This window comes from Protopterus annectens, chromosome 17.part0 (assembly GCF_019279795.1).
Source record: "Protopterus annectens isolate FY-2018-M chromosome 17.part0, PAN1.0, whole genome shotgun sequence".
NCBI classification, from domain to species: domain Eukaryota; kingdom Metazoa; phylum Chordata; order Ceratodontiformes; family Protopteridae; genus Protopterus; species Protopterus annectens.
This window is the reverse complement of record NC_056751.1, coordinates 824,287,952-824,315,349: the sequence shown is the minus strand read 5'-3', so window position 1 is coordinate 824,315,349 and position 27,398 is coordinate 824,287,952. Positions and strand designations below refer to the sequence as shown.

Genomic DNA, 27,398 nt, shown 5'->3' with positions numbered 1-27,398 from the left:
GGCTCACAGGACACTGCTCATGAAGTTTTACTGATGAGTCATCTAGAACTGGAACATTTTAAACAGTAAAAGTTTCATGAGTATCTCCAAGTACTATTGTGCTTAAATTACATTTCATTCACTAACAGTGGTGCTGGCCTAAGTTTTTTTTTTTTACGTTTCTCCCACAACACAGAAACCAGTACTCAAAGTGGTGTAACATTTCAGTAAATACTCTGACAAGCCTATCCTAACTCCAGCATAATCAATACAATTCACTAGTCAGACTGTTTTGCAGTTAAATTCAGTACTTTAGCAGTCTTCCAATCAAAACTTTTGAAATAGTTGTATAAAGTTTTAGCCCTCTGTCTGTGGTAGCTTTTTATGTCAAAAGAAAACCAAATGACAGCCAGACCTGTAGTATAGGGGATAAAGGAAAGTTGTGTAAAAACTTACCACAACCATAGATGTTCTTCTCTTCCATGTTGCAGTATTCTACTAGTGGGTTTACCCTTCTTCCGATCAGCTTGTCCAGCCAGGTTTCCAAAGCTTTTTCCAGTCCCTCTTGGTGCATCGGACGTCTGAGGTGGAGGCAGATACATGGGCCATAAAGGTGACAATCTGTAAGCACAAGCCCTCAGAACCTAAAATAAAGCCCCAGACGGAGCCAGTCCCGAGGGACATAGCCTGTCCCTGAGCTGGGGAGAGCAAGTGCAATGTTAAGAAAGGGGATGATGGAAAAGAAGGAATACTGCAACATGGAACAGAAGGACATCTATGGTTATGATAAGTTTTTAGACAACTTTCCTATGTCCTTCTATTCCAATGTTGCAATATTCTACTAGTGGGTGAATACCAAAGCTCACTAAAGGTTGTGGGGTGGCCTGGTAGAGGACTCCAGGAATCCATGCAGGATAGCCCTGGCAAAACCTGCCCTAGCTCTGGAAATACGGTCCAGTTTGTAGTGTCTGGTGAAGGTGTGCACAGAGGACCAAGTGGCTGCTTCCAGAATGGAGCCTTTGAAAAGGCCCTAGAAGAGGCCATAGCTCTTGTGGAGTGGCCCCTGACATTGCCTGAAAGTGTCTTCCCATGGTGTGTGTAACAAAAGCAGACAGCCTTGGCAATCCAGGCTGAAATGGTTCGTTTGCCCACCGCTTTCCCCAGAGCCCTGGGGTGAAAGGAGACAAACAGTTGGTCTGATTTGCGAAAAAGTTTAGTTTTATGCAAACAGAATCCGAGTTGTCTGCGGACATCCAGGGAGTAAAGGACTCTCGGTCTCCCTGTGGGTTAGGGAAGAAGGTAGGTAGATGGACAGCCTGATTTAAGGAAAGGTCATTGACCACCTTGGGGGTGAAGGGATTATCCTTAGTGTGACCCTGTCCATACGGCAAACCAGGAAAGGTGGGGTAGCCATAAGGGCTTGAAGCTCTGAGACCCTCCTGGCTATGTCAAAGCTACTAGCAGGAATGTTTTCCATGTGCAAAACTTTAAGGCGGCCTTGTGAGCCGGTTCAAAGGGTGGTAAAGTGAGTTTTCTAGCACATAATTAAGATCCCAGGGAGGAGGGGATGGTTTCCTCGGAGGTCTTGGGTGCAGAACCCCCTTCAGGAAGAGTTTGGCTGGTAATCCTGATGCCAATGGAGCATGCATAGGCAGGCAGGCAGAAATGGCAGACAGGTGTGCTTTTAAAGAGGAGTACGAAAAACCTGTCTTCAGTTCACACAGGTAAGACAGAATCAGAGGCAAGTTGCTGTCCAGCGACTCCATCTGTCTTTTATGACACCAGAAGGAAAACCTTTTCCATTTGGAGAGAGAAAACTTTCTTGTGTTGTGTTTACTGGCCTCCTGCAGGACTGAAAGCATGTCCTCGTTGTACAGGTGTCTGAAGGGAATCAGAATCCTATCCTCCACAGGGAGAGGTGAAGAGACCATCACTGTGGGTGTATTTGTGTCCCCTTGTGCTGTGCGAGTAGGTCCACTGAAGGGGTAAACTTGTGGTGATTGCCCTTGGACAGATGAAGTAGAGAGAACCAGTGCTGCCTTGGCAAATAGGGAGTCACCAGCAAGATTCTTGGTGAGTCCTGCTGAATTTTCAGTAGGACCCTCTGGTTCAGAGGGAAGGGGGGAAGGCATACAGGAAAGTACAGTTGTGTAAACTTACCATAAATGTAGATATTCGCATGTATTCACTGTTGCAGTCATTACATTTGGACAATCTGCTGGCAGGTTGCCCTCAGTGGGCCTGAATAACAAAGTCTTGGGTCTTGCGTTGGTTGCCGTCTCCTCTTCCATGACGTCAGGTCATCAGGGGTATAAAACATGTAGCCGACGCCATTTTATTCAGTTTTTCTTGCCCCAGATGTCAGGTGCCCCCCAAATGGGGAGCAAAAATATATATATAAATGAACAGTATAAATGCACTTTTAGAAACATAAACTTTACCTTCAACTAAAAGCAAATACACCGCAAAGGCTTTTGAGTATAGTGAAGGAAAGAAAAGGTATAGAAAGGGGGATGTCGGGTGAGTAACCTGGACTGCAACAGTGAATACACTCGAACATCTACATTTATGGTAAGTGTACACAACTGTACTATGTTCTTCGTGTTTCACTGTTGCAGTCATTACATTTGGGTAGAATCCAAAAGCTATGGATGGGAGGATGGAACTAAACAGCATTAGGAGAGGCTATAAGGTCCTGCAGGACTGCAGTGGCAAAGCGTGCCCTGGATTTGGAGAACTGAGGTAAATGATAGTGCTTTGTGAAGGTACGAACAGAGCTCCAAGTAGCAGCTTCTAGAATGTCTTTGGTTGGGACCCCTCTGATAAAAGTTGCTGAAGTAGAGGCAGCCCTGGTGGAATGTGATCTGATCCCCTTGGGCACAGGTTTACCATGGTGTAAATAGCAGAAATAAATGCAGTGGCTTATCCATTTAGAAATAGTCTGCTTTGATATAAGCCTTCCCCTCTGATCCTGCAGCAAATGCTACCAGTAGTTGCTCAGACTTTCTTAAGAGATTTGGTCCTATTTAAGTAGAATCTTAGTTGTCTGTGTACATCCAATGAATGCAGAATCCGCTCCCCCTTGTTCTGCGGATTTGGGTAAAATGTTGGCAGGTGAATGGTCTGGTTAAGAGCCACACTGGATACCACCTTACGCATAAAAGAAGGACTGGTCCTGGGGGACACCCTGTCCGGGTAAAATATAATAAAAGGCTCCAATGCCATGAGAGCCTGTAGTTCTGAAACCCTTCTTGCTGAAGTGACTGTCAAAAGAAAAGCTGTTTTCCAAGATAGAAATTTTTATATCCGCAGTAGCTGCTGGCTCAAAGAGGAAGGGTGAGTTTTTCCAGCACAAAATTAAGGTCCCATGCAGGAGTTGGTGCTCTTCTGGAGGCCTTAAATTTTTGGCACCTCTAAGATACAGTTTAAGCAGTGTATGAGAAAAGAGGGGAGGCCCTGTGTTGTAATGAGCCGAGATGGCAGAGGCATGGATTTTTATTGAAGAAAAAGATAGGACCTTGTCAAGCATCTCAGTCAAATATTGTAAAATCTGAGGAATATTGGACCTTGCTGTGTCTATTCCTTGTGCTTAGTTCCAACACAGCATCTCTTCCATTTATCAGCATAAGATTTTCTAGTACTAGGCCTTCTAGCTTCCAAAATGACATCCATCACAGATTTACTGAGAGGTGTTGTTTGAATAATTAGTTGATTAGCCATGCTGCAAAATTCAGAGTGTGGAGATGAGTGTGCAGAACTTGATAGTTCTGCTGAGACAGTAGATGAGGTATATGACGCAAGTACCATGAAGGAAGGTGAGACATATTCCGTAGAAGTGGGTACCAGTACTGGCGAGGCCAGTCCGGAGCAATTAGGATCTTTTTTGTTTTTTCCTGTCTGACATTTAGTAAGACCTTGGAGAGCAGAGGGGGAAAGGCCTAGACTGATAGGCATTTCCAGCTGAAGGACAGAGCATCCACTTTCCATGCTTTTTTGTGATGAGTTCCTGTGCAGAATTTGTCCAACTGATAATTTTGGGGAGAGGCAAATAGATCTATGTCTGGGCACCCCCATGTCTGTGTTAACATGCTGAAGATTTGTGGATCCAGTTTCCATTTGTGCGGGTCCATAAGATTTCTGCTTAGGTCGTCTGTCAGAGTATTTTGCTTTCCTGGCAGGAATTGAGCTTGAAGAAGTATTTGGTAAGTCAAGGCTGTGTTCCACAAAGCCATGGCTAGTCTGCAAATGGGGTAGGAATGTGTACTCCCCTGCTTATGTACCGCATAACTGTGGTGTTGTCAGTCTTTATCAGTAGTTGTCCTGGATGAAGTAAGTCGTTGAAGGCTGTCGGAGCATTCTGAACAGCTAGCATCTCTTTCTGGTTGATATGCAGATGCATTTGGTTTGGGCTCCATTTGCCCTGAATGCATCTTCCTGCCAGGTGGACCCCGCCCCAAGCATAGTCTGATGCATCTGTAGTGAGGGTTTGGGTGGCAGGGGGTAGAGTGAATGACAGTTCCTTGTTTTGGTGACATGTCTCTGCCCACCAAAGAAACTCCTGTTGTAGGCAGGGAATGAGAGGAATCATTGTTTCCAGACTGTGACAATGTTGACTCCATAAACTTTTTAGGTACTATTGAAGTTTCCTCATATGCAGTCTCGCATATGGAATTATTTGAATGCAGGATGCCATGAACCCCAAAGCCTGCAGAATTTGTCTTGCAGATAACTGGGTTTTTGTTGCCATTTGTTTGAAGTATGTCATCAGTTGCCTTTGTTTGTCTGGCGTGAGGTAAGCCATCTGGGCAGTTGTATTCAAGCTTGCACCCAGGAATGTAATTATTTGAGAGGGTACCAGTTGTGATTTCTTTTCGTTTATGGTGTACCCTATGCATGCTAGAAGCCTTTTTACAAACGCCAGATGTTGAAGAAGAGTGTCCTTGTCCTCTACTTGAATGAGACAATCGTCCAGCTAAGGATAAATTTGAATGCTTCTTTGTCTGCAGAATGCAATAACTGGTGCCAGGCACTTTGTAAAGACCCTGGGTGCAGTAGATAAGCCAAAGGGCAGTGCAGAGAACTGGTAATGCAAAAAACCTGCTTTGAAGCAGAGGTATCTTCTGCATGATTCCCTTACTGGGATATGCAGGAATGCCTCTAAGTCTAGAGTTACTAACCAAACATTACTGCCTAGCATAGGCAGTAGCTATTGTAAAGTCAGCATTTTGAATTTTAGAATGTCCAGGAACATTTTTAGAATTGATAAGTCCAGTATTGGATGCCAAGAATTGTCTTTTCTGGGTACCAGGAAAAGTCTTGAATAAAAACCTTGTCCTTTTTCCTTTTCTGGTACCGGCTGAATAGCCCCCATATCCATGACACTGGTTTTGTGGCAGATCCGGCCAACCGTTTGGAATTGGCAAAGTATGGAAATGAAATCTGTATCCCTGGGATACTATGTTTAATACCCACTTGTCCTGGGTAATTAACCACCAATTCTGAGCATGAAGTGCTAGTTTTCCCCCTAAGGGGGCTGCCAAAAGATAAGTGCTTGGTGCTGGTAGAGGAAAGTCATTGAGACTGCTTACTGTAGGGTTGTGCTTTGTTTCCTCCAGATTTGGAGGTGGAGGCACCCCATTCCTTTGATCTGTAAGAACCCTGTGATTGGTGTATCTGGAGTCTTTTGAGCACCTGGATTTGCCCTAAGTGGCTCTGTTGGACACAGAAAAGGACCAATTTTAGTAGGCCAGTGCCTACTGAACCTGGGTGGCTACACATGCAAGAAATCTTTTACAGTTTGCATAGATTTAGCTTTGTCTTCCATTTTTTTTAAAACCACTTCTGCCTTATTACCAAACAGAGTATCATGCTGCAAAGGTGCATCCAACACTTTAGCTTTAACATGATCAGGCAGATTTTGCTCCTTGAGCCAGGCATGCCTTCTAATCACAGATCCAGTAATGGCGGCCCAACAAGAGGCCACCAAGGAATCAAAACCACATTGCAAGGTATGCTTTCTAACCTGTTCTACTGAATGCAATAATTCCTGTAACTCTTTATTTTCCACACAATCATAAGTCAACATCATTTTATGTTTCAGTAACATGCTGTTGATATTTAAGGATATGAAACTGGCAGTTTAAAGCCCTGACTGCCAAGGTTGCAGACGTACAAACCTTCTTACCCCATCTATCCAGCGCCCTGGAATCTCTATCAGAAGGAGTAGGATTTTTGGCTGTAGAGGCTTTTACACCCTTGGGACCCGGAGAAATAGTCTCAGGATCAGCAGCAGGATTTTTGAAAAGAAATTTGTGGGAATCAGGAACCCTGTAATATCTGTCTGGCTTACTAGGAGCCAGAGGGAATCAGGAGCCATGCTTGATTCCGAGAACACATCATCAAGAATGTCTAATACAGGAGGTATTGCCAAAGGCCTATGCTGAGGAAGAAGGAAATCCCTAAGCCTCTTTTTTGATTCAGAGAAGTCCTGACTCTCCCAGTGAAAATGTTCCCTTAAAGTATGCAAAGTCTCTCCAAAAGAGTAATCCTCAGGAGGAAATGCAGATGGGATGGATTCCTCTGCATCAGAATCCTCATAGGGTGGAATAGAAAATTCCTGATCAGAAGAGAAATCAGAAGAAATGGAAACCTGATCTGAAGATTCATAATCAGTGCCTTGCCTAGGCCTCTTAGCGGTGGGGGGGGGGGGGGGGGTTGGGAACCCCTGATCAAGGTAATTAAATCCTCAACCATTTTGATAATCTGTTTTTAGGCATAGGTGCCTGAGCATGTGGCTCATGCTTCGGTTTTTTAGACATAGAAATTGTTTTTGACTTTGTTTTTGTTGCTGGCGTTGGTTTAATATAAAAATGTTGAGGTCTGAAAACACCCTCAGAAGCTGGTGCCTGCTCAGCTGCTCCGGACCCATCCAAGGGAGAGACATCCACGGGTTCAATACTCTGAGAATCTCGCGGCATACCGGACTCCGAATGGGTCTCGGTAGAGGCCTGCGACTCAAAAGTAGCGGGTATCAGGGGCTGCGAAAGCGCCTCACTGAGTACCGGTGAACCGGCGACTGACTTGGGAGAAGCTTCGTCATCGGTTTTGGACATCGACGGTCTGTCTCGGTCTTTTTCTTTGCGTTTTTTATGAACTCCGGTAGTCGGATTGCTAACCGACGACATTTCAGGATAATTAAATCTTGAACCAAAATATTTAGAAGCAAAAATATACCGATGTTTAATAGTGCGTTGGTTAAGTCTAGCACAAAACTGGAGGCAAGGCACGTTGTGATCAGGGCCTAGGCAAGGAATACAGTACAAATGAAAATCCTTATGAGGTATTTGCTTCCCACAAGTAATGCAATTATTAACTTTTACTGACATTGGTAAGGAGCAAGAAAAAATTTCCCCAACGGGGTAATTGGCTTTAGTTTGAAGACTTTGGTTGTGAAACTCAAATAAGAAAATTTCAGGAGTCGGCCGTCCGGCACTTGCGAACTGCTTCTGCTTTGGGCACCGCACGGCAAGAAAGACTGAATAAAATGGCGTCGGCTGCATGTTTTATAACCCTGACGACCTGACGTCATGGAAGAGGAGACAGCAACCGACGCAGGACCCAAGACTTTGTTATTCAGGCCGACTGAGGGCAACCTGCCAGCAGATTACCCAAATGGAATGACTGCAACAGTGAAACACGAAGAACATCTTCCCCTTCCATGACATTGAGAAGAGGCATCTGTTTGCAATGTCTTTGGGTCATGTGTTCTGGAGCAGTAGCTCTGGAGTTGCCGGTTTATGGAGGAGGCGAATAGGTCTATCTGAGGAATACCCCACTTGTGGACCAGATTTAGGAACAGCTCTCTTGACAGCATCCATTCGTGGCTGTCTGATATGGTTCTGCTTAGTGAATCTGCCTGAGAGATGTGCTGGGGCAGGATGTTGGCTGCCGGGATGGAGATTCCCTGAGAGAAAGCTAGATCCCATACCTGTAGAGCTAGTCTGCATAGGAGGTAGGACTTTGTCCCTCCTTGCTTGTTCAGGTACCACATCACTGTGGCGTTGTCTGTGAAAATTTTTAGGAGGCCCTGCTGGAAGTAAGGTTGGAAGGCCTGCAGGGCAAGGAGTATTGTGGTCATTTCCCTGATGTTGATGTGCATTTGTTTGTGTCTGTCCACAAACCTTGCACTGTCCTTGGACCCAGAGTTGCCCCCACGAGCCCAGGTCTGAGGCATCTGTGTGCATGATCTGGGAAGGAGTGGGCATTTGCAGGGGCATGTCCGGATTCTGTGTAACTTGGGCAAGCCACATTTTAATTCTTAGGGAAGACGTGGAACCCTGAACTCTAGATGATGGGAGTGTTGGGTCCACACCGAGTAAAGGTACCGTTGAAATTTTCTCATGTGCAACCTCGTTAGGGGCAACATGGGGATATTAGTTGCCATGTACCACAGAAGTCTTAGGAATTCCCTCGCAGTCAGGGCTGATGAATGGAGGGCAGATTGAAAGTGATAGGAGAGGGACCCCACTTTTTCCTCCTGGAAGGAGGCCATGCTGTCTGTCCTGATTCTGCATCCCAGAAAGACAATGTCTTGTGTAGGATGGAGTTGGAACTTTGGGTAATTTATCAGGAACCCTAGAGACTGCAGCAGGAGCAGGAGGTCCTTGGTATGAACAAGGAGGGTCTGTCTGTCTGCTGCTTGAATTAATAGGTCATCTAGATATGGGAATATTTGTATTCCCCTTGTCCTGCATTAGGCAATGACTGGGGCTAGGCACTTTGTGAATACCCCTGGGGTGGTGGAGAGCCCAAAAAGCAATGCACAGAACTGAAAGTGAGAAGAGCCTGCTATGAATCTGAGATATTTCCTGGAGGTAGACTTTATGGGGATGTGAAGATAGGCCTCCTTTATGTCCAGGATTACCATGAAGGCCTGAGGGGGAATGAGGGGAAAGAGAGTGGGGGTAACGTGAGCACCCAGGAGGAGGGAACCTTTAAGAAGAGGTTGAGGCAGAAGAGATCTAAGATGGGCCTCCATGGTCCTTCCTTTCTGGGCACCAGAAAGATTCTTGAGTAGAAACCTTTCCCTCGAGCAGGGGGGGGGGGGGGGGCTAATTCTATGATGCCTTGGAGTAGCATGTCATTTAAGACCTTGTGTAGGAGGAACCGTTGGGATGCGGGAGGGGGTGAGATGTAGGCAGTCTTGGAGGAGGAGTGATCCAAGTCATAAAGTATCCATCCTTCAGGATGGACAAGACCCATTTGTCTGTTGTTACTAGGGACAGGGCAGGGAGACAGTGAGAGAAACGGGTGGACAAGGGGGTGTTAAGAGGTGGTGAGAGGAAAGGTGGCAGGCAGTCAGACACTGCCTGCCTTGTCTGGTAAGGAAGGCCTCTGACGAGGGGCCTGAGAAGTTCCTTGGCTAGGCAGTTTGTTTCCTGGGAGGCCTTCTAGACCTAGGGGAGCTAAAGGCCTTGATGCCTTTCTTATAAATTGTGTCTCAGCTGGGGCGTTCCTCTGGAACTTTGGGAATGGTGAGACGAAGTGTTTGAGGTCTTGAAGCTCCTTACCTTTCTGCTGGAGAGACTTGAAAAGATCAGCCACCTTAGAACCAAAGAGGGCTGAATGGTCCAAGGGGGCATTCAGGAGCTTGGCTCTAAAGTCGTCAGGGAGTGGCTGCAGACGTAGCCAGGAATATCTTTTTAGTATGGATGCTGATGCAGCTGACCTGGCTGAGGCCTCAGCTGCATTGTATGCACACCTAAGGGAGTGCTTGTTCATTTGTGAGACAAGCCCAGGTAAGGAAGACAAGGATGCTTTAGCAGCACAGGAATGTCATTAAGCTCTTTGCAGGCTTTAACCAGAAGAGTCAGAGAGCACTTAGCCATGTCAGACTGGTAATTTGTTGCCCTAAAAGCTATGGTAGCAGAAGTATAATCTTTTTTTCCCCACCTCTCCATAGCTTTGCTGTTCTTATCTTCAAGCAGGACAGTGGTAATGGGGAGGAGTTTGGATGCCCTGTCCGTAGAAATTGAAATAGTGGCAGGGTCTGCTGGGGGGGGCACTTGAAAAGGAATTTGTCTGAGTCAGGGACCCTGTAAAATCTGTCTGCCTTTAGAGGAGCAGGTGGTTGGGAATATGGATTAATGGATGCCGCAGCAAATGCATCCAGGAAGGCAGGTTGGACACGTGGGATAGGTGATGGATTAGGTGATTCCATCTGAATCAGATCATAAAATCTTTTTTGTGCTTCAGACATGTCTGAGCATTCCCACTTGAAGTCTTCTCTCATCAGGTTAACAGTGTCCAACGAAGGTAAGGTCTTCCACTGGGGAACCAGGCTCAGCAGAGGCCTCTTCAGGGGATCCATACCCCAGGGTGGATGAAATCTGGGAAGAGTAGAAGAGGGAGTCCTCAGAAGAATCAGACAGTTCCTCCTCGGCAGGATGGCTCACAGTCCTTTCAGGTAATGAAGGCCCAGGGCTGACAAGAGGTGGAGCCGCAGGGGTGAACTCAGACCAAGGCCTGAGGGCCAAGAAAGCATTGTAGAGGCTCTGGCTGAAGGCCTGCCAGTCAAGGTAAGGCCTCTGGTGCTGGAGAAATATATGTCTGGTCTTTTGCTTTTTCTTAGAAGGCCTAGACAGCGTCTGGCTGGCAGCAGACCTGGAAGAAATCGTTGGAGAGGCAGTGTCCAGGTCCAAAGCTCCCATCAAAAGTAATGCCCCCCCCCCCGGCATCTATAGCAGGCGCCGGTACATCCTCCCTGGACGTCTTTTCTGCTCTAGATTGTGTGGCCTCTTGAAAGATACCTGCTGTATCTAAAGGGGTGAAAGCCGGGTCCTCAGTCAAGCTGATGGTGGCTACAGGTTGAGTGAGGTGCAGTGGAAGAAGTAGGCTGCATGGACTTGGCCCTCTTCCTTGGTGGTTTGGATGGGGCATCGGAGGTGGCTTCAATACAGATGGCTATCTGTCTTCGGCGCTGGTTCTCAAGGTACAAGTTGAGAGCCTGTATGAGGCGGTGAAGGGTCTTGGGGACGAATGATTTACAGATAGAGCAGTTTTTGTAATAGTGATCCCTATCCAGACAAAAGAGACACCGGTCGTGGGTGTCTATGTGGAATTTGATGACCACAGTTGTACTTACTCTTACCAGACATGAACAGACTATAAAATACAAAAGGAGTGAATAAAAAGTCCTCAATGGGGTACTTATCTTAAATGCAAAACAGATCTGACATTTGCGAGTAGCAGGAACACCTGGTGTATGGCTGGCGGCTGAAAAGTTCTGAGGGCTGGTGCATACACAAGTCACCTTTATGGCCCACATACCTGCCTCCACGTCAAGACGTCCGACACACCAAGAGGGACTGGAATAAACTTTGGAAACCTGGCCGGTCAAGCTCATTGGAAGAAGGGTAAACCCACTAGTAGAATACTGCAACACTGGAACAGAAGGATATCACCCTGACAACTGCTCAAGTGACTCAGGTTTGGTTAGCAGCTTAGGGGACTGACGGTACTGGCAGAAAGAATGATGCGTCTATCCTGGGAGGTAGAGAGGTAGCTCCCAGCTGGCCATAACACTTAATGCAGAGGGACACGAGTCCTAGCTAACAGAAAACAGGGAGATGATGAAGGGAGGGGCATGCACTGGTATCTCCTGTCCAACATGTGAAGGAGCATATATACCTGGAATGGGGGGTCCCACACTGGCAGTCCCTGTGGTGATGCATGTGTGCAAATCATGAGAAATGTTACGGCCTTTCTAGAAAAACTGTTCTCATTGCAATGAGAATAAGCACAAACTTCCCTGATCTCTAGGGAACGCATGGGCTCATGAACTGCTAGGCAGGCCTGATAGTTGACATGCAGAAAGAAGGAAAAGATACTTTAAGTCAACAGTCATTCGCCTACAGATGGGGCTGATTGTTTCTGGACAGAGAGAAGGTAAGGCATGAATCCTACCCGAAGAAAGTAAGGCAGCTTATTGCTGCTACTGGTCTACATCTAATGACCATGTGCACTATGGTACAAAGGGAGGGATGCGCATTGAACCAATGCAAAGGACAATGTCTGCCTATATGGACAATGTCCTCATAAGCCCTTTGAACAGGTGTTCTTTGCAGTTGTCATTCTCCACCAGGGATACCAATGGGTAAAACACCACAAACATGTGCTCCTTATCCCTCTCTGCCTTGAGAGAAGCAATCATTCAAAGTCTCACTGTGTTCTCGCACTCAAACACTCCTCTCCTGCTAAGCTCTCTCATCAAACAAAGGTCACCTGTGCCACAGTCAGGGCTTTGTCCCTGTACGTCATGGGGCTGTCCCAGCCACACATTAAAGGTGTCTGACAAACATATGCAATTATCATATTATGCTACTCTATTACATGACACATGGAAAGAGTACAAGAAAAGTCCAGTATTTAAGGCTCATATCTATTTATATAGAGACTTTACCCACCTATACCATTGGCAGCATACAAATTCTTTGAATCATTCCGAAGCACTTGTTTGTAGATGGCCAAAGCACGATCCTGGTGTCGTTTTTCCTTAAAGGGAGAGTGGAAGAGCAACATGTCAAAAGGTGGACTTAAATGCATTACAAAATAGTTGTTTCAAAACATACTAATCATAAAAGAGGACTGTTAAAGAGAGATCACTATAATAACATTTGGGTTATGCACATCTTACTCATGTCTTCTCCCAGAAAGAATATGTAAAAACAAGAGGCATCTTTTGTGCAAGATACTAGTATGAGTCTTGCGCTAAAGTACAGTTTTGTACCTACCATAAATGTAGATGTCCGAATTGGATAGCATCTGCAGTCATAACAACTGGGTTGTCCTGTCGTCAGGCAGCCCTACAGTCGGCCGGATTCCAAAGTCCGGGTCCGGCTTCGGCTGATGTCGCACTTCACCCGACGTCATCTCTGTTGGACTTCGGGTATAAAGGCATCAGCCGACGCCATTTTCTTCAGTGTTTCTTGCCCCAGATGCCAGAAGCCCTATAGAAGGCTAAAAATTTTGGATAGATGCCAATGTTTCCAAAAGATAGAGGTAAACACAAAAATAAGCATGTATGTACATAAATACAAACAAATACACCATGAAAGAAATCCCCCCACTAGCTAGCTATTAGAAGGGTAAATACCCTAGGAGTACCACAGAGGGGAAGGAGGGAGGGTAATCCTGACTGCAGATGCTATCCAATTCGGACATCTACATTTATGGTAGGTACAAAACTGTACTATGTCCTTCATGGATGCATCTGCAGTCATAACAACTGGGTAGAATACCATAGCCAACTAGGGGAGGAGGATAAAAGTAGATTATGGTGTGTTTAGGATCCCTTGCAGAACAGCAGTGGCAAACCCTGCTCGGGATCTGGAATATAGAGGTAAATTATAATGCTTGGCAAATGTATGCACGGAGGTCCAAGTAGCCGCCTCAATAATGTCTTTGGTAGCCACTCCTCGTAAGAAGGCTGTGGTAGTGGCTGTTGCCCTTGTAGAATGAGGTCTTATGTTCTGTGGAATTGGTTTTCCATGGAAGGAGTAACAGAATCGTATGCAATTTCCTATCCATTTGGAGATTGTCTGCTTGGAAATAGCTTTTCCTTCCCTTCCTGTTGCATAGGCTACTTAAAAGTTGGTCAGTCTTTCTGCTATTTTTTGTTCTGGCCAAGTAGTAGCGTAGCTGTCTATGTACATCCAAGGTATGCAGTATTCTTTCCCCTCTGTTTTGTGGGTTGGGAAAGAAGGTAGGTAGGTGGATTGCTTGGTTTAAAGACACTCTGGATACCACCTTAGGCATAAATGTAGGATTAGTCTTCATGGACACTCTATCTTGGTGGAAGATTAGAAAGGGTTGCACTGCCATTAAGGCCTGTAGTTCTGAAACCCTCCTTGCTGAAGTAATTGCCAGTAGGAAAGCAGTTTTCCACGACAGGTATTGTAGGTCTGCTGTTGCTGCTGGTTCAAAAGGTGATAGTGTAAATTTTTCTAGCACAAAGTTCAAGTCCCAAGCTGGCAATGGTGGTTTCCTTGGAGGTTTTACATTCTTGATTCCTCTGAGGAACTGCCTGAGCAAAGGGTGTGAAAAAACAGGTGGATCAAAGCTGTATTCTGCTGAAATAGCTGATGCATGAATCTTGATGGAGGAGTAGGACAGGCCTGAATGAAGTAGTTCGGCCAGATACTCCAGAATGTTAGGCATATCTATGTTTGATACATCTTTTCCTCTTTCAGAACTCCAAATGACAAACCTTTTCCATTTCCCAGCATAATTCCTTCTAGTTGAAGGCCTGCGTGCTTCAAGAATAATGTCTTTAACTCTTTGTGAAAGTTCTGTATTAGCAGCTGCTATGTGATGTTCCATGCAGTCAGTTGCAGCGTTTTTAGGTTTGGATGCATGGTGCTGAAGTTGTTCTGAGTTAGCATCAAAGGCATCAGGGGTATTGGCCACATATTGTTCCGAGACATGCTCCTCAGCAGTGGGTACCAATGCTGTCTTGGCCAGTTTGGAGCTATCAGGATTATCCTTGGACGTTCCTCCTTGATTTTTAGTAGTACTTTGTGTATCAAGGGAAGAGGTGGGGATGCATATGCTGTTAGGCCTTTCCAGCTGAAGGAGAGCGAGTCCACTTTCCATGCTAGTGGGTGGAATGTCCTTGTGCAGAATTTTTTGAGCTGGTGATTGAAAGGTGGTCCTGCTTAACATATCTGCTAGAGAGTTTTCTTTTCCTGGCACAAATATTGCCTGTAACTGGATGTTGTAGCTGAGTGCCAGGGTCCACAGCTCCAAAGTCATTCTGCATAGGGGGTAAGAATGAGTGCCTCCCTGTTTGTTGATGTACCACATGACTGTGGTGTTGTCTGTCCTTATCATCAAGTGGTCCTCCTTGAGAAATGGTCTGAACTTTTGGATTGCCAGTTTTACTGCCAGCATTTCTTTTAGGTTGATGTGCAGGTGAAGTTGGTCCTGTGTCCACAATCCTTGTATGCATTTGTCCAGCATATGCGCCCCATCCTAGGTCTGAAGCATCTGTTGTGATGGTCTGGCTTGCTTGACCCTCATGAAAGGGCAGGCCTGGGTTTGACTGGCATGCCTGAGCCCACCATAGGAACTCCTGTTTTAAGCATGGTATTAGTGGGATTTCCGTTTCTAGGCTGTGTTTGTGTTGGGACCATAAATTCTTTAGGTACCACTGTAGTTTTCTCATATGTAGTCTGGCAAATGGAACCAAGATTATGCATGATGCCATGAAACCCAAGGCCTGCAGTACCTTTCTTGCTGTTAACTTGTTCAGTTTTGTTAGTGCCAAGAAGTAAAGAGGGAGTTCTTTTGTTTTCTGTAGTTAGGAATGCCATTTGTCTTACTGTATCCAATTCCGCTCCCAGGAAAGTCCTTGTCTGGGATGGTATCAGTCTTGACTTTTGTAAATTGACTGTGTATCCCAGTGCTTGAAGCAAGTAAATGACCCTTTGTAAATCTGTTGTCAGCTTGCTTTTGTTGTCTCCTTGTATCAGGCAGTCGTCCAGGTATGGATAAATTTGAATTCCTGTAGTCTGCAATGGGCGATTACTGATGCCAGGCATTTTGTGAATACTCTGGGCAGTAGATAAGCCAAAGGGCAATGCTGAGAATTGATAGTGCTCTGATCCTGCAAGAAATCTGAGGTATCTTCTGCAGATTGGTCGAATGGGGACGTGCAGGTATGCCTCCTTGAGATCTAGAGTTACCAGCCAACACTCCTTGCCCAGTATGGGAAGAAGTTGCTGTAGGGTCAGCATTTTGAATTTTGGGACAATGATGTAAGTATTCAGGGTGGACAGGTCTAGAATTGGTCTCCAACTTTTTTCCTTTCTTGGAACTAGGAATAGTCTGGAGTAGAACCCTTTCCTTGCTCTGCTGTTGGCACTTTCTCCACAGCTCTCATGTTTGCTAACTCCATTATCTGTTGTAGAGCCTCTGTCTTTTGATTTGGAGGTAGATTTGGCATTCCTCTTTGTCTGGTAAAGTGTGGGAGTGGAACCGTAACCTTGATCTATGGTTCGTAAAATCCACTTGTCCTTTGTTATGTGGTGCCAGTTTTTGAAAATAAGGTTAGCTTTCCGCCTAGAGGAGCTGCTATTTGTTCCCTGGTAGGCGGGTTTAGGATTAAGTCACTGTGGCTGTGTTGATGTAGTGGCAGGAGTTGAGTCTGTGCCTCTGTTGTTACCTTGCCACTGTCGTCCTCTGTAGGCACCTCCTCTGGATTGGTTTCTGCCTCTGGAACGTCTATTCCTGCCCCTTTGAGGTCTTGTGGAGTCAGGAAAGGACCAATTTTTGGCAGGCCAGTTCCTGCTAAACCTTGGGGGTTGAACCTGCAAGAAATCTTTAACTGTCTGGACTGATTTTGCCTTTGCTTCCATTTTCTTCATAACCTGCTGGGCAGGTGTACCAAACAAACTTGTTTTATCCATAGGAGCATCTAGCAATTTAGATTTAACATGATCCGGTAAAGCTTGCTCCTTTAGCCATGCATGCCTTCTAATTACAGTGCCAGTCATGGCTGATCTAAATGAAACCTCCAGTGCATCATAGCCACATTTTAAAGAGTGGTTACTAACTTGCTGTATGTTATTTACCATTTCTAATACATATTTCTTATCAAGAGATTCATCAGTGGTTATCTTTTTAGTTAACTGATCAAGCATAAACTCTTGGTATTGTATCATGTGAAACTGACAGTTTAAAGCTCTAGCTGAGAGAGTGGCTGAAGTGTAAACCTTTTTACACCATCTGTCTAATGACCTTGCTTCCCTTTCAGAAGGAACAGGGTTTTTAGCTATGGTCGCGGCTACTGCCTTGGGACCCTGGGAAATAGTTTTGGGGTCTGCAAGAGGGGCCTTGTAAAGGTGGTGATGAGTATCTGGCACCCTGTAAAATCTGTCTGGTTTGGCAGGGGCTGGGGGTAAAGAATCTGGAGCGGAGCAGACATCACTGAAAGCATCATCTACCACAGAGAGAACAGGAGGTATAGCTAAGGGCCTGTGCTGTGGAAGGTGCAAAAAGGTCCTAAGTCTTTTCCTGGAGTCTGAAAAATCCTGTTGCTGCCATTGGAACTGTTCTCACATGGCATGCAAGGTTTCCCCAAAGGAGAATTCTTCTGGTGGGGAAGCAGCTGGAATGGATTCTTCAGCATCAGAATCTTCAAAATTGGAGAAAGGAGCCTCTGGCTGGTCAGTTATGTCTGATTCATCAGCAGAATCATCAGAGGACACTGGCTCATGGGGCTCTGCCCTAGGTCTCTTCTCTGGGGGCTGAGAGGCCCTGTCTGGGTGAGATTGAGCTCCTCTAATTAATGAAATTAAATCTTCTGCCAAAGTAAGCATTTGAGAACTGGAAGAGGGCCTGGTTGAGGGGGGTTTAACAGGCACTGTTTTAGTAGTCTTGGCTGCTTTAGCCCTGGCGAAGGCCTTAATGGACATGGCTGCTGGAGGCCTAGCAGCACCACGTGCTGGGGTAGAGACATCCAAGGGAATGGTGTCTGATAAGTCAGTGGAAAGCACCGTAGTGGGTAAAATTTCTGAGGCCGATTCAAGAGTGTTAGCAGGGACCTCAGTTGTAGAGGTAGATTCAGCTGTATTTTGATCAGTTTTCTCGGTTTCGGCCGAAACCGAGACACTCGCGGTTTGCTTAACCATGGTTTCGGCCGAAACCGCGGACCGCGAGTGTCGGTCTTTTTCTTTGCGTTTTTTTGGCAGAATGCGTAGTCGGAGGATCCGACGGCATAATGTACGCAAAATCAGAACCGAAAAACTGTTCTGCAAACTCCGATCGACGCCTGCCGCTCGTCGGTTGAAAGAAGCACAGGACGAACAGGCTGCTACGTCGTGGGCTGGGCCTAAGCAAGGCAGGCAGTAAGAGTGGAAATCTTTATGAGGTATTTGTTTCCCACAGGTTAAACAATTAACTTTTTCTGACATCGGCTGAGGCAAGAAAGAGTCCCCAACGGGGTACTTAGCTTTAGAAGTCTTCGAAGTAGTATTCGGTAGAAGTAATCTCTGGATCCGACCGACCGGCACTTGCGAACAGCTTCTGCTTCGGGCGCCACGCGGCAAGAAAGACTGAAGAAAATGGCGTCGGCTGATGCCTTTATACCCGAAGTCCAACAGAGATGACGTCGGGTGAAGTGCGACATCAGCCGAAGCCGGACCCGGACTTTGGAATCCGGCCGACTGTAGGGCTGCCTGACGACAGGACAACCCAGTTGTTATGACTGCAGATGCATCCATGAAGGACATCTAGATGTTTAAGCAGATGAGCACTAGGGTCCGTTACATATCTCTTTCTTGATCACATTCTCTTCAGATATTCAAGCCAGTATACACTGAATGGTAGGGTAGCTCAGGAAGGCAAACACACTGACCACTGTCTGACTTCTACCTACAATATCAAATTTATTTTTGTAAAAAAAAAAGTCTTTAAACTCTCTTTACCTTTGAAAAGAGAGTTTAAAGACATGATTTAGTGTACTTGTAGCACTGAATGCTTCAATTTTAAACACAATCATAAGTGATGCAGAATAAAATTACCTTGCCAGAGAAAGCTTGGTAACTTAAAAAAAAAAACAGTAATTTTAGGTGTGTATCTCACAAAGAGAAGTGAAAATTAACAAAATGTATACAGGTACTGGGCAGCACACCGGTGTGGTTAATAGCGATGTTGCTTAAAATAGCCTCTCTGGTTTACATCTTAGCAGGGGTGACTTTATGGGTCTGTATGCCCCCCTTATGTCTGCAAAGACTTTTTCCAGGTACTCCAGTTTCCTCCCACATCCTAAAGATGTGCATTACGTAGACTGGTAACTCTAAGTCGTCCTAGGTTCGTTAGCTACATGTGAGACATGGAAGTAAGGCATGGAAATTATGGTTGGTGTCTGTTATTGAAGGAGCCGCTACAGGGGTCGGATTAAACCCAAAAGAAATGGATGACTGGGGTACTCCAATGTAACTTGCAAGTGCAAAAGTCCTTAAAAAGGAAAGTGTAATAACATACTGTAAATAATATTAATGGAATAACAACCCGGTGATAAAACACAAAATATATGTTTACTGCAAGGAGTAAAAAAAAAACCCTAAATCCTAGGAAATCATTATAATCTTTAGATTAACAGACATGCACTTAAATCAAACAATGCACTATATATCTTTGCAGTTACTTCTCATGTTTTTTCCCTACTTTATGGGAATAAAACAGTAGTGCATAACTAGCAAAAAATGGATGCCTAGACTGCATTTTTAGTCAAATAACAGCAGTTAGTTGTGATAGCTTTGTTAGACCAGGAGTGATGTTCTGAATGCAATTTTCCCACATTCTAACTCGATCCACAATGAAAAATGATTACATGATACATACGTCAAAGATTACATTTAATTACAAATCAACATTTTATCCCATCGCTGTAGTGAAACCAATCAGTAAAAACTAAATGAAAACTTGAGCTTAGCATGACATTTGTTTCCAAATTGTTTCAATGGACAACAGCTGTGGATATGCATATTTCAGCCTTGTTATGACCTCATCACAGCATAGCACAAGCACAGTGTTTCACTAAGTATAAAAAACACAGGGCTGTTATACCCAGCTGATGTCCATTACCATTAGGGTGACTGCAAATCATCCCAACTAACTAAAACAAAAAGAGTGAGGAGGTCTCACAGAAAAAACAATCAGTAAAAACTAAATGAAAACTCCAGCCAAGCAAGACCTTCCATTGAGTGACCTCTTAAATCAGAGGCACATGGGATATATGCAAATGACTTTATTGGCCTGAAATCATCCATTGAAATGACTTGAAAATAAATAATTCATAGGCATAAGGGTCATTTGCATATATCCCATGTGCCTCTGATACAAGAGGCTTGAGAGGTCACTTAGTGGAAATTCTAGCTTGGCTGGAGTTTTCATTTAGTTTTTACTGATTGTTTTTTCTATGTGACCTTACGTGACCTTACTACTCATTGTAGTGAAAAGGAACACTGCCAAAGAAGTTTCCCTGATTGCTGAAATATACAGTCAAAAAAAAAAAAAAAAACAACTGGATGGTGGCTTCACTGGTCCAGGCCCTCTCCATGAAGATTAACTTTTATGGTTCAATACACTTACACACAGCAACATACTGTCTTCAGGAAGAGTAATTCAACACTAATCACTGGCCAGGAAAACTACAGACCCATTAGCATGACAAGTCTGATTTGCAAAGTTATGGAATGCATCATATCTGATCTCATGAACTATGACTAAAAATGTTATTAGGCTAGAGAATATCAGTTTGGTTTTGTCAAAGAGAGATCTTGGCTACTCAATTTAGTTAAAATTTTCTTCTGACAATGGTCATTCTGTTCACACAACTTATGAAGTTACAGTTGGATAATGTGATTTCTGATCTCAATGAGCGAGAATATGATAAAACAAACGTGAATAAGCTCTTTGTTGAAGTTAAGGAAAGTACAGTTGTGTACACTTACTATAAATGTAGATGTTCAAGTGTATTCACTGTTGCAGTCATCACATTTGGGTTATCCTGCCAGGGGTAGCCCTCAGTCGGCCCGAATACTAGAGGCTTAGTAAATCTGCGTCGGTTGCTGTCATTCCAGGACTGACGTCAGGTCATCAGAGGTATAAAATCGGGCAGCCGATGCCATTACATCAGTTTTTCTTGCCCTGTCAGGAGCCCCCAATAGGGAGCTAAGTTATGGTGAAGAAAGTACAGTTGTGTACACTTACCATAAATGTAGATCTTGGAGTGTATTCACTGTTGCAGTCATCACATTTGGGTTATCTGCTTGCAGTAGTCCTCAGACGGCCTGATTATCAAAGTCTTGGGTCCTGGGTTGGTTGCCGTCACATCTTCCATGACGTCGGGTAGTAAGGGGTATAAAGCATGCAGTCGATGCCATTACATCAGTTTTTCTTGCCCCAGATGTCAGGTGGCCCCCTAATGGGAAGCAATTAAATATATATATATATATATATATATATATATATATATATATATATATATGCAAGGTTATACCTACAACAAAAAAGCAAATACACCAAAAAGCTTTTAAGCATAGTGAAGGAGACTAGAGGTATAACCAAAAGAAGTCAGGGGGCTGGAGAGAGGGTAACCAGGACTGCAACAGTGAATACATTTGAACATCTACATTTAGGTAAGTGTACACAACTGTACTATGTTCTTCATGTTTCACTGTTGCAGTCATCACATTTGGGTAGATTCCCAAAGCTAAGGATGGGAGGAGGAATTTAGATAGCATTAGGACTAACTATAAGTCCCTGCAAAACTGCAGTGGCAAAACCAGCTCTGGATTTAGAGAAAATAGGCAGATGGTAATGCTTGGTGAAAGTATGTACAGAACTCCAGGTAGCAGCTTCTAGGATGTCCCTGGTAGGGACACCACTGAGAAAGGCTGTTGAGGTAGATGCAGCCATGGTTGAGTGTGGTCTGATCCCCTGTGGGATAGGTTTTCCATGGTGCTTATAACAGAAATGAATGCAATGGCCTATCCATTTAGAAATGATTTGCTTTGAAATGGCATCCCCCTCTGCCCCTGCAGCAAATGCCACCAGCAGTTGTTCAGATTTCCATTGAGGTTTACGTACCCCTTTGTTCTGTGGATTAGAAAAGAACATTGGCAAATAAATGGACTGATTAAGAGCCACACTGGATACTACCTTGGGCATGAAGGAGGTACTGGTCCTGAGGGACACCCTGTCCGCATGAAAGATGATGAAAGGCTCCACTGCCATAAGGGCTTGTAACTCAGATACTCTTCTTGTTGAAGTGATTGCTAAAAGGAAGGCTGTTTTCTAAGAAAGGAATTTTAACTCTGCACTTGCAGCTGGCTCAAAAGGAGGTAGAGCGAGTTTTTCCAGTACAAAGTTAAGGTCCCAGGCTGGAGTTGGGGCTCTCCTGGGTGGTCTTAAGTTTTTGGCCCCTCTGAGGAACTGCTTGAGCAGTGGATGAGAGTAGAGGGGTGGTTCTGTGTTGTAATGAGCTGAAATGGCTGACGCATGAATTTTGATGGAGGAAAAAGAAAGGCCCTTGTGAAGCATCTCAGTTAAGTATTGAAGAATGTGAGGTAAATTGGGTGCTGCTGTGCCCGTCCCTTGAGTCTGGTTCCAGGAACAGAATCTTTTCCATTTTTGTAGCATAAGATTTCTTAGTACTAGGCCTGCTTGCCTCCAAAATGACATCCAACACTTGTTTGCTGAGGGATGGTAACGGAGAGATCAAGTAATTAGCCAGGCTGCCAGGTTGAGGGTTTGAAGCGGAGGATGCAGAATCTGGCCTTCCTGCTGGGATAGCAGGGTAGGGGTTTGAGGCAGGTGCCATGGTGCCAGCAGTGACACACTGCGCAAGAGGGGGTACCAGTGTTGGCGTGGCCAGTCTGGTGCAATCAGTATTGTCCTTGGTTTGACCCGTTTGATCTTTAGTAGTATTTTGGAGAGGAGAGGCAGAAGAGGAAAGGCATAAACTGATAGATTTTTCCAGTTGAAGGACAGGGCATCCACTTTCCAAGCTTGTTTGTGGGGAGTCCTTGTGCAGAATTTGTCCAATTGGTAGTACTGGGGGAGGCAAACAGGTCTATATCTGCGCTCCCCCATTTGTGTATCAACATGTTGAAAATCTTTGGTTCCAGTTTCCACTCGTGTGGGTCCATGCAATTTCTGCTTAGTTCATCTGCCAGTGTATTTAGCTTTCCTGGCAGGAACTGAGCCTGTAGATGCACTTGGTAGCTCAAGGCTGTGTTACACAGAGCCATGGCTAGTCTGTAGAGGGGGTATGAATGGGCCCCCCCCCCCCGCTTGTTTATGTACCACATAGCAGTGGTGTTGTCTGTCCTTACCCTTAATTGTCCTGGAAGAATGTGGTCCTTGAAGGCTGTCAGAGCATTCTGTACAGCTAACATTTCTTTTTGATTGATGTGCAGGTGCATTTGACTTGGGTTCCATTTGCCCTGAATGCACTTCCCTGTCAGGTGAGCCCCCCATGCATAGTCTGATGCGTTAAGGCTTGCAGTAGTTGCCTTGCAGATAGCAGGGTTTTTGTGGCCATTAGTCTGAAGTAAGCTGTCAAATTAATTTGTTTCTCTGGCATGAGGAAAGCCATCTGGGAAGTTGTGTTCAAGCTTGCTCCCACGAATATAAGTTGTTGACAGGGTACAAGATGCGATTTATTTTCGTTTACGGTGTACCCCAGACAAGTTAGCACCTTTTGTACAAACGTCAGATGATTCAAAAGTATGCCCTGGCTTTTGCCTGAATTAGACAATCGTCCAGGTATGGGTATATTTGAATATTTCTTTGCCTGTAAAATGCAATGACTGGAGCTAGGCACTTTGTGAATACCCTGGGCGCAGTAGATAAGCCAAAAGGCAGTGCAGAGAACTGATGGTGCATGTAGCCTGCTTTGAAGCGTAGGTATCTTCTGCAAGATTCCCTGATTGGGATGTGTAGGTAGACTTCCTTTAAATCCAGTTTTGCCAACCAGGCATCCTTGCTAGCATAAGAAGCAACTGGTGAAGAGTTGAGCATCTTGAATTTTGGGATCACCAAGAAGGTGTTTAGGAAAGAAAGGTCCAGGATAGGACGCCATGAGTTGTCTTTTCTGGGTACCAGGAAATTTCTTGGGTAGAAACCTTGTCCCTTTTCCTCTTCTGGTACAGGTTGAATAGCCCTTATGCTTAAGAGAGAGAGTACTTGCTTTTGAGCCTCTGCCCACTGATTTGAGGGTAGATCTGGCCAACCGTTTGGGGTTGGTAACGTGCAGAAGTGAAATCTGCATCCTTGGGAAACTATATTTAAAACCCATTTGTCCTGGGTAATTAGTTCCCAGTGTTTTGTCTGCAGAGCAAATCTTTACCCCTAAAGGAGAAGTCAGTTGAGAAGGGCTTGGAGGTTTTAAAGTCAAGTCATTGAGACCGTTTACCGTGGGGGGAGTCTTACTACTCCCTGATTTGGAAGTGGGAGCCCCCCACTGCTTAGTCCTGTGTGTACCTTGTAACTGAAGCCTGGGTGTTCTGCTGGTTCTGAGTTTGGGCTGAGAAGGCCTGGAACAGGCAGGAAAGGACCAATTCTTAGAGGGCCGGTGCCTACTAAATCTTGGAGGCTGTACCTGTAAGAAATCTTTAACAATTTGCATAGATTTAGCTTTATCCTCCATCTTTATAAGTACTACTTCTGCTTTGCTGCCAAACAGACGGTCCTGATTTAAGGGAGCATCCAGCAATTTAGCTTTAACATGATCTGACAAAGATTGTGCCTTAAGCCAAGCATGCCTTCTAAGTACAGACCCAGTGACAGCAGCCCTGCAAGATGCTTCTAGTGAATCAAAACCACATTGCAAAGTATGTTTTCCAACTTGTTCAGTAGAATGCATTAAATCCTGTAAATCCTTATTTTCAGCACAGTTAGGAATCAAAACATAATTTTCTGTTTAAGCTATCCAATAATAAGCTTCTGATACTTTAACATATGAAACTGGCAGTTTAAGGCCCTAATGGGTTGCAGAAGTGTATACCTTCTTAACTCATCTATCCAGCATCCTGGAGTCTCTATCAGAGGAAGTAGGGTTTTTGGCAGTAGTAGCCTTAATGCCCTTGGGTCCCTGTGAAATGGTCTCAGGATCCGCAGTAAGATTTTTAAAAAGGAACTTGTGAGAGTCAGGAACCCTGTAATATCTATCAGGTATTCTGGGAGCAAGAGGTAAAGAGTCAGGGGCCAAGCTAGATTCCGAAAAGGCATCATTAACAATGTCCAGTACAGAGGGGATAGCTAAAGGCCTGTGTTGGGGCAGGAGTAAGAAATCCCTAAGCCTCTTTTTAGAATCAGAGTAATCCTGGCTTTCCCAGTGAAAATGCTCCCTAAGAGTATGCAAGGTTTTACCAAAAGAGAAAGCCTCTGGAGGGGAATCGAGTCCTCTGCATCAGAATCTTCATAGAAAGACCAGGGTAAGTCCTGGTCATCAGAGGAAACAGAAATTTCAGAATCCTGATCAGAAGTATCATACGCAAATTCAGTCCTAGGCCTCTTACGAGGGGGAAGGTTGGCTTCCCCTGATTAAAGTAATAAGGTCTTCAGCCATTCTGATCATTTGTTTTTTAGGCAAAGAGGCCTGACCATGCGGTCTGGGCATCGGTTTTCCAGGCATGGTTCGAGTTTTAGGCCTTGAAGAAGTAGATGTCGTCGGTTTAATATGCAAGCCAGTAGGCCTGAATACACCCTCAGAAGCTGGTGCCTGCATAGCGGCTCGGACCCATCCAAGGTAGAGACATTCGCAGGTTCCACAGCTGAAGCATCTTGCGGCATACCGCAGTAGAGGCCTGCGAATCTGAAGTAGCTGTTATCAGGGGTTGCGAAAGCGCCTCACTGAGTACCGGTGAACTGGCGACTAGCTTAGGAGAAGCATCGTCAGCAGCTTTGGACCTAGGTGGCCTGTCTCTGTCTATCATCGTGTTTTTTCGGAATGTCGGTAGTCGGGTGGCTTACCGAAGACATATCTGGATAATTGAACAGAGTACCAAAATATTTAGAAGTGTAAATATACTGACGACGAATAGTTTGTTGTTTAAATAAGGCACAAAACCGACAGCGAGGAACGTTGTGGTCAGGGCCTACGCAAGGGATACAGTACGAATGAAAATCTTTATGAGGTATTTGCTTTCCACAAGAAATACAATTATTGACTTTTACTGACATCGGTTTAGAGCAAGAAAAAGTTTTCCCAACGGGGTACTTCGCTTTAGTTGAAGACTTCGGTTCTGAAACTCAAAAACGAAAATTTCAGGAGTCGGCCGACCGGCACTTGCGAACTGCTTCTGCTTCGGGCACCATACGGCAAGAAAGACTGATACTTCGGCTGCATGCTTTATACCCCTGACTACCTGACGTCATGGAAGATGAGACAGCAACCGACGCAGGACCCAAGACTTTGATAATCAGGCTGACTGAGGGCTACTGTAAGCAGATAACCCAAATGTGATGGCTGCAACAGTGAAACGCGAAGATCACCACCACCAGTAGAAAGTAAATACCAAAAATTCCTTGTGAGTAGACAGAGACAGAAGGGGGATGGAGGGAGGAAAAAGTACAGTTTTGTACCTACCATAAATGTAGATGTTCGAGTGCTAATACAGCTGCAGTAATTACAGATGGGTTCTCTGCCGTCAGGCGGGTCTTCGGTCGGCCGAATTCCAAAGTCTAGGTCCGGCGTCGGTTGTTGTCGCTTTCTTTCCTGACGTCAGTGCGACAGGGGTATATAAGACACAGCAGACGCCATTTTCTTCAGTCTTTCTTGCCCCAGATGTCAGGTGCCCCCAGAAGGAAGGCAATACATAAATTATATATAATCATGCAATGCAATATAATCAAAAATCAGTAGTTGCAAGCAAATACACCATAGAAGGATAACCCAATCAGGTTGTATGAGGAGGTGTTAGCCACTAGGCCTTTACCAAGAGGGGAAGGAGGGAGGGAAACCTGTACTGCAGCTGTATTAGCACTCGAACATCTACATTTATGGTAGGTACAAAACTGTACTATGTTCATCGTGCATACAGCTGCAGTAATTACAGATGGGTACAATCCCAAAGCTACGCACAGGGTGGTAGGCACTAGGTGGAACTGGGAGGAGCCAGAATGCCCTGCAACACAGCAGTGGCAAAGCCTGCTCTAGTTTTGAAGTATAAAGGCAGGTGGTAGTGTTTTGTGAAGGTATGCACAGAACTCCAAAGTGGCTGCCTCCAAAATATCTTTGGTAGGGACTCCTCTGAGGAAGGCTGTAGAGGTAGCTGTGGCCCTTGTGGAGTGGGATCTGATACCTGTAGGAACAGATTTGCCATGAAAGGAGTAACAAAACCGTATGCAGTGGCCTATCCATTTTGAAATTGTCTGTTTGGAAATTGGCTTCCCTTGAGCTCCTACCGCATAGGACACAAAGAGTTGTTCTGATTTCCTGAAAGGGTTTGTTCGGTCCAAATAGTAACGGAGCTGTCTATGGATGTCTAAGGAATGTAGCAGCCTTTCCCCTTTGTTTTGCGGATTGGGGTAAAAGGTAGGTAAATGTATGGCCTGATTTAAAGCTACCCTGGATACTACCTTAGGCATAAATGACGGGTTGGTTCGTAGGGAAACCCTGTCCTGATGGAAGATGAGAAAGGGCTGCACAGCCATGAGGGCTTGTAGTTCCGAGACCCTACGAGCTGAGGTAATAGCCAGAAGGAAAGCTGTTTTCCAGTAGAAGTATTGCAAATCTGTTGAGGCAGCTGGTTCAAAAGGAGGCAATGTTAATTTTTCTAGAATGTAATTAAGATCCCATGCTGGTATTGGTTGTTTCCTTGGAGGTCTTATATTCTTAGCCCCTCTGA

The 27,398-nt window shown here is 45.0% G+C and overlaps 1 protein-coding gene across 1 annotated transcript in view; it reads right to left on the bottom strand.

The window, feature by feature from the left end:
* The window catches only part of CTR9 (CTR9 homolog, Paf1/RNA polymerase II complex component), a 1,518,941-nt gene that overhangs the window by 800,495 nt on the left and 691,048 nt on the right, over positions 1 to 27,398 (bottom strand). Inside the window, exon 15 of the mRNA XM_044059132.1 lies at positions 12,444 to 12,531. Within this exon, the coding sequence (XP_043915067.1) occupies positions 12,444 to 12,531 (88 nt within the window). The remainder of the gene's footprint in view (positions 1 to 12,443; positions 12,532 to 27,398) is intronic.